The sequence below is a fragment of the Plodia interpunctella genome, chromosome 4, assembly GCF_027563975.2.
Source record: "Plodia interpunctella isolate USDA-ARS_2022_Savannah chromosome 4, ilPloInte3.2, whole genome shotgun sequence".
NCBI classification, from domain to species: Eukaryota; Metazoa; Arthropoda; class Insecta; order Lepidoptera; family Pyralidae; genus Plodia; species Plodia interpunctella.
Window position 1 is genome coordinate 7,752,896 of NC_071297.1, and position 7,043 is coordinate 7,759,938.

A 7,043-nucleotide genomic window follows, 5' to 3' on the forward strand; every position below is an offset into this window, starting at 1 on the left:
ATTTTCGATAATGCGCGTCCTTTCCTGCATACTAATATTAGCTTGCATAGTTGCGGAACGCAATATTTAATCAGCTTTATCACAGCACAATCACGCTAGTGAACTAGTAACAACAAAGCAAAGTCACAAGTTAAATCAAACGCTGTGTAATTTCTTCAGTTACCCTAACTTTTTACCATTTAAGAAAATGTTAAATCAGTCTTACCCTTCCATTTTTAACATTCTTTAGAAACTTTTAAAATTTTTTGCAAGTTATATTTTATCAATTTGAAAAGATTTGTCTTTTTTTTTTATAATTTCTGTTCCTATTAAAACATTATCGGAAAGATCTTCCCGCCAGGCTAGGCGTTGCGCCTGGGGAACAGCATGGCTCCAACGGTATCATGTCGGAGGTTGTATATATACTTCCAATCGAAAACGCACTGTCTGCGCGGTCTAGGCTTGTTAGCTTCTGGTATTGAGTCGACCGTAGTGCCGTCTGTCCATAGATGTCGTGGATCACTTGTGTGGTTTGTCATCCGTTGCGCCGCAGATATAAAAAGCCGACCGGCTTTTTTTATGTTATGTATGTGGCGTGGTAGATATCGCCACATTGATTTTACCCGACCGAAGACGGAACGGGTCGATAGTCACATAGGCCGATTATTTGGCATTATACTGATTACAGATTTTAAAGTGACGGTCTAGCTAGAACGGTCCCGATAGTCTTATCGATATTTAGACTTTTGTCTACCTATCGATAGTAGCCTATCAAACACATTACTAATCTCCTTGACTTTTCATTTTTAATTTATGACAGTTGGTTGACGTAAAAGTTGACAGACGCGTAGCCAAATGAGAGTGAATTTGATCTATTTTTCCAAAATAAGCTAATTAAATTGGGTTTCAGATTTAACTGCTTCTTTAATATCTAATACTATGTGACTTTATTCTGAGCCTCCTTATTACTGTTATTTGATAAAGAATCGCCTGTAATCCAAGAATTATAGAAGTCAGCTGACGAACGTAAACAAAGGGCATGTCAATTTTAATACACGAAGTGCAAGTGGTGAAATATATAACAAGTGCTTTGTGATAATAATAACAATGGATATAGATGGCTCTTCTTTACCAGGGGAGATTGACCAAAATCTCCTTTTACAGTTTAGTTGTATGAATACTACAGATAGAGAGGAACTGATAAGCCAAATGCAAAGACTTTTAGGACCTAGTCTGAACAGTAACACTGCTAGTTTCTTTTTGGATATGACCAATTGGTAAGATAATCAAATATTCGAAATTAAAACAAAAACTTTGACTTCAGTAACTTAAGTTATATTTTCTGTTTATTGATTGCACAAAAAATTGTCATGTTTGTTCAAGGCCATCATGGGTATATGGACTAAAATCCTTGGGCATATATAAGTATTTTAAATTAAACAAAATAATTATCAAAAACTTTGTGAGGTGATGAAAATATATATATGACTTTCTTGTTTAGCAATAGGCCAAGGTTAAAATTATCAATGGTTACATAAATTAAAAAAAACTGTTTACCTTAGGTTAACAAAAGTGTGCAATTTGGTTGTACATTTATGTTAACCATTTTTGGTAATAAAATAGTGGTTTTCTCTATTGGTAAAATAAATATTCTTACTTCTCATACAATATACAAGTATTTTAATTTCTGTTACAGGAACCTGCAGGCTGCCATTTGTTGTTATTTAGATTATACTTTACCACCAAAGCTTCCATCTATGTCGCTGAAAGCTGCTCAAAATCAAGAGACTGCTGTTGGACCTGGTACCTGGTAAATCCCCATTTATTTATATATTAATATTTCAAAAATAATAGAATTTGATCTTGGAACATACTTATTGTACACTTTTCATAATATAGGTATGTTTTGTTTCCTACCTGTGTTTCCTAATGTTCATAAAATGAATGACATTTATTGAATTTAGTATAAAGCATAATAGTAATTATGAGATGATTCTTTATTTTGAGTACCTATCTTGTGAATAAAAATTGATTCCGTTCTTATAACATTCCAATAGTAGAACTTACCAACAAGTGACAACTGATTAAAACCTGTATCTACAAATGCTCCACGACCTATAAATATTAAAAAAAAATTAAACAGAAATATTTAATGTTTTGATATCCTGTAATACATTCTATTTATGTATAAATTATTTTCAGTTTCGAACAAACTTGGTGTCTCGCGAATACAGGAGCTGAAGGCTGGCCAGGTAGCTGTAGACTGATTCAAGCTGGAGGCGAACCCCTTGGTGCTACTCCTGTTTATGTTCCCCCTCTACCCCCTGGGCACTCTACAACAGTTTCATTAAAGTTAATCGCACCTAGTAACCCAGGCACACATCGAGGCTATTTTCATTTGGTGACCGATAGAGGAGACCAAATAGGTGGTATGTATTCTTTATGCAAAATTCTTCAATACCACTTTATTTACCAGACAACTGCAAATTCAACTTTTATTCTTTTGATAAAAAAAAATTTCAGATACTTTATGGGTAGAGATTACAGTGGAATCAGAGATGACAATGGCCCTTGTAGAACAACTTGCTGCTTTGCCCGTCCCAAGTAGTAGGTTGGAAGATTCAGTCAATCAGGTTAGTAAATTTGTAAAAAATAGATACCTTTGCTTATGTGAGTGTAGTGTATGTCCACTATCCAGTATCCACTATAATAGATTTATTGTTATCAGGACAATCTTACTTTGTAAGAAACTAGGGGCGCCCCCGGGCTTCGCTCCCGTGGGAATTTCGGGTACCCTATGTGTTATTCCAGGTTATGTTCTACCCGTGTACCAAATTTCATAATCGGTCCTGTAGGTAATGCGTAAAGAGGTAACATTTTGTAATCAGTTGGGATGAAAATACACATTATCTATTACTACTATTATATTACAATGAAGCTGAAAAATTTTAACATGCCAATCCCGAGAACTAATGTTCTCAAAAATTCTTTGTGTTTACACACTCTTATGGAATGCGATCCACGATGTCGAAATTCCCACGGCTTTATAGGTTGATACTCACTGTCCGTACCTACTCCTAGTAAAATTAATGTTTTTTTTATATTTATTTGCAGATGCCATCACAGGATGACCAAATGTGTTGATAAATCATGTAAACTTTATGCTAAAGATAATTATTTTATACATTTTTTTTGTATACTTGGATATTTCATTTTAGTTAATAAGATATTTTTTTTTATTTTAACAGTCATTTGCATATAATACTTGATATTTTTTTGTTTGTCTCACCAGATATCACCAACTTAGGCCTACTTGTTCATCATTTAAATGCATTTAAATACTTGTTCGTACTATACTGATTCAAGTTAAGTGTCGGTAGTACAAACGATGGTTTTACTGATTCAAATTTTCTGTAAGTTCATTTTGAAAACTATTTATTTTCGTAGTAATAACAACAGAAATAACGAAAAGATAATTTGTTCGACTATGAATATCTTATTGTTCAACACTGTACAATGACATGCATGGCTTCATTTTCCACTCATTATAATATATATGGCAGGCATATTTTCATAATCAGAAAATATTAAATGTAAAATACATATCTCAGGTTTATTTGTTGTCAAGCTGGCCATATTATTTTGTTTTTATTGACCGACACAGAAACGGAATATGACAGACTAATTAAAATTAATTAGTGTGAAATGTGATGTACAAAATGATTAAGTAAACATAGTTTTGAATGTTAAATAGATGTAAGGAAACAGAATTATGAATTTGTTAAATAGGTACTGTTGAAATATATATCGTAGAAATGTGTATTTTATTAACATAAAATTGAATTAGGTTTACTTTTGGGTTTTCATTGCTAGCATCACTACACATGTAATAATTCAATTTATAAAATAGAGATATACATATAGATGTATTTTATTTAAAATTAGCAACCTTACCTCTTACAAATTAGTATCCAAAAGAAATCCATAGCTTTTACCCGCGGCTTCGCCTTCGTCTAATTTGGTAATATCGGTAATATTTGGTATTTTAAATTTACTACAAAGAGTATGTTTGCCAATTTTTAGCTTTTTATCTTGAAAATTGTATGTCCCATACAATCTTTCACTCCCCTTTTCAAGGGGTTGAGTGTTAGTTTTCAGTAAAACCGTTGTAAACAACTAAAATCCAAATTTTCAAGTCATTAACTTTAATGGTGTAGAACTCTTATATAAAAGTTTTTCACCCCCTTTGGGGTAAAATTAATAAAAATCATCTCTTAGTGCTCACCTACACTCCGTACTACACTGTAGTTTCGGCTGTACGTTGTCTGTCAGTCAGTCATTCATTAACGGAAGTTTTATATATATTGTTTAATAGCTGCCCCCCCGAGGGCTTCGTTAAAAGTACCCTATGTGTTATTCCAGACAATTAACAAACTTTCGAATTTTATTAGTAGGATTATTTATATCAATAAATAGAATAAAAACTATTGATATAGTTTTAATACCATTTATTTATCTTTTATGACATACGTAAGTTTCACTTACATTAATTTCTATTTAAAATATTAATGCTTAAAAAAATATTTAGAAGTAAATTAATATAATATTTAGTTTATAACCAATATGTTTACCACAATTTGTTAAACCTAAATGCATTTAAACAGCCATTGCCATTTCAATTTTTGGGTGTGGTTTGTAGCCCTCAATGATAAAATCTTCGAATTTAAAATCGTCAATAGATTCAACTTTGCGAGCAAACATCAAAGTGGGGAAAGATCTGGGCTCCCTCTTCAACTGCTCAGTGAGAGGGATAATGTGGTTCATGTAAACATGAGTATCACCTGTTGTGTGCACAAATTCACCAGCCTGAAACAAATATAAAGTAATATTAAACTAAACTATCATGAAATACTTGTTTCTTTTTCCATGGACAATTTGAGATTTAAGTGTAAAATCTTTCATCAATTCCTGTGATATGAAGCCCAGCTTAAACAAGTTCACAGTTGGTTGCCAATAATATCAAACTTTTACTTGTTCTTAATTTGAGTTTTTTAATTTGAGAATAACTTACACTGAATAACTTTTTAGTGGATAGTTATGAAGGCATGCTAAGATCTATTGCACAGGCTTTGTGGTAGGCAACTGTTTCCCATTTTATTGTTGGCCCAATCAGAACAAATTTTTTAATTTACCTCTAAACCTGTCACATGTGCAATCATGTGAGTAAGCATAGCATAACTGGCTATATTGAAGGGAACACCCAGTCCCATGTCGGCACTCCTTTGGTAAAGTAGGCAATTTAATCTGCCATTGGCCACATGGAACTGTGCCAGGCAATGGCAAGGAGGTAGTGCCATCTTGCCTAAATCAGAAGGGTTCCATGCACATACCAACATTCTTCGATCTGCTGGATTATTTCTGAAAAAATATTTCATAATTTTTATTTACTTATAGCATTAAAATAGTGAATTAACTTAGGAAAATCAACTTTTTAACAATATGCATTTCATTTTCTTGTGATTTATTAAATAAAAAATAAAACTATTAATTTATTGACGCATTTGTTGTAGAAGAATTACCAAATATACTACAAATTGATATAACTTTTATTTTTGTTTATAACAAACTAGCTTATGCCCGCGGCTTCGGCCGCGTGACTATTTATGTTTTCGACATGAAAGGTACCCTATGTACTTCTCCATAGTTCAAACTACATGTATGCAAAATTTAATGCAGATTTAAACTTCCGCATTTATAATATTAGGATATAAAGTCATATTATAATGATTTTACCAGACATAGTTTGTATGTTTCACAGAATCTTTCACGATGAAAGTTTTAAATTAACCAAAAACCAGATTTGTGTCAATACTTACTTAATTGTGTCAATAACCTTTTGAATTTGATCAATTCCTTGTCCAGTGTAATCTGATTTAGCATCAACATATTTAGCACCACTATGTCTCCATTGAAAACCATAGACAGGGCCAAGATCACCTGAAATACCACTGATTAATAGTAACACATTATAGGTAGGTAATTGTATCTATATAATAATCTTGATACTTAAAGATATGAACATGATTTAAATTACCTTCTTCTCTGTCTGTGAATCCCAGATTATTAAGGAAACTTCGAGATCCATTGGCATCCCAAATATGTACTCCCTTTTCAGCAAGAGCCTTAGTGTCAGTTGACCCAGAGAGCATCCAAAGAAGCTCATAAATTACTCCTTTTGTGAATACTCTTTTTGTCGTAAGTAGTGGCAAAGTATTATTCTTTAGAGAATATCTTTGCATAGCTCCAAAAATAGAAAGAGTACCAACACCTGTGCGGTCAACTCTTTTGTCACCTATATAGATTAGAAAGATGATAAGTGTTTAAATGTTTCTAAAGAATAACAAAAATTGTATTATTCTTTTTTACATGAGTTGGACAATTCATTATTAAATTTGATAAAGACTTACCAGTATCTATGATCTTCTTCACAAGATGTAAATATTGGTATTCCTCATGTTCAGTCTGAGTTTCGGGTTTACCATTCATTGTGTTACCTACACAAAGTAAAAAAAAGATTTATTTGAAGGAAATCTGTGTTTTCTTGAAGAAAAGCTTCAAGTAGGAATAAAAGACGGTTCTATCTGGCTGGTTCGATTCGATCTTCGTTTCGCGGGTATTCTATGACAATGACAACCATAACCACGTGACTTAAATGTCACTTTTTGACAGCTACAGACATGATAAAGTAGGTTGGAAAATAAAAAAATACGTGTCTAGTATTTTTTCTATGGAATTAGTAGGTACTCGAAGTACTTGCTAAATCCATGATTTTTGCATCTACCTACTCTACTTTCAATCATTTTTTTAAAACGCGCTTTTCAACCAATTTCAATAAACTTTACATTGACTTGTGACATTTACAAGGGTGTTGCCTACCTGGGTACTTAATCTTTAAACCCCTTTCACACGATACAATCTGATTGCCCAATTTGATTGACGATTGAATTGGGTTCAATCTGATCGTTCATCCACAGTATACAACTAAATCGCCAATTTCAGTATTT

The 7,043-nt window shown here is 32.6% G+C and overlaps 2 protein-coding genes across 2 annotated transcripts; one reads left to right on the forward strand and one right to left on the reverse strand.

Annotated features, from left to right (window-relative positions):
* Positions 1-553: 553 nt before the first annotated feature.
* Positions 554-3,900, forward strand: LOC128669106 (uncharacterized protein). The gene is made up of 5 exons (XM_053743593.1): positions 554-1,256; positions 1,676-1,789; positions 2,182-2,408; positions 2,503-2,612; positions 3,094-3,900. Exons 1-5 carry the CDS (start codon positions 1,087-1,089, stop codon positions 3,121-3,123), a joined length of 651 nt encoding a protein of 216 aa, XP_053599568.1. The 5' UTR covers positions 554-1,086; the 3' UTR covers positions 3,124-3,900.
* A 572-nt stretch (positions 3,901-4,472) lies between these two features.
* On the reverse strand, positions 4,473-6,672 carry Ts (Thymidylate synthase). Its single transcript, XM_053743592.2, has 5 exons — positions 6,447-6,672; positions 6,074-6,331; positions 5,856-5,976; positions 5,172-5,397; positions 4,473-4,845 (listed from the first exon to the last, which is right to left on the reverse strand). The coding sequence occupies exons 1-5, from the start codon at positions 6,523-6,525 to the stop codon at positions 4,636-4,638; spliced, it is 894 nt and encodes a 297-aa protein (XP_053599567.1). The 5' UTR covers positions 6,526-6,672; the 3' UTR covers positions 4,473-4,635.
* Between the last annotated feature and the right edge of the window lie 371 nt (positions 6,673-7,043).

Coding starts and splice junctions, on each gene's coding strand:
- LOC128669106 (XM_053743593.1), top strand. CDS start 1,087: ATGGATATAGATGGCTCTTCTTTACCAGGGGAGATTGACCAAAATCTC. Junction 1,790..2,181: donor GCTGTTGGACCTGGTACCTG/GTAAATCCCCAT, acceptor AATTATTTTCAG/TTTCGAACAAACTTGGTGTC. Junction 2,613..3,093: donor TGGAAGATTCAGTCAATCAG/GTTAGTAAATTT, acceptor ATTTATTTGCAG/ATGCCATCACAGGATGACCA.
- Ts (XM_053743592.2), bottom strand. CDS start 6,525: ATGAATGGTAAACCCGAAACTCAGACTGAACATGAGGAATACCAATAT. Junction 5,398..5,855: donor AAGGTTATTGACACAATTAA/GTAAGTATTGAC, acceptor ATATTTTTTCAG/AAATAATCCAGCAGATCGAA. Junction 4,846..5,171: donor CACATGTGACAGGTTTAGAG/GTAAATTAAAAA, acceptor TATTTGTTTCAG/GCTGGTGAATTTGTGCACAC.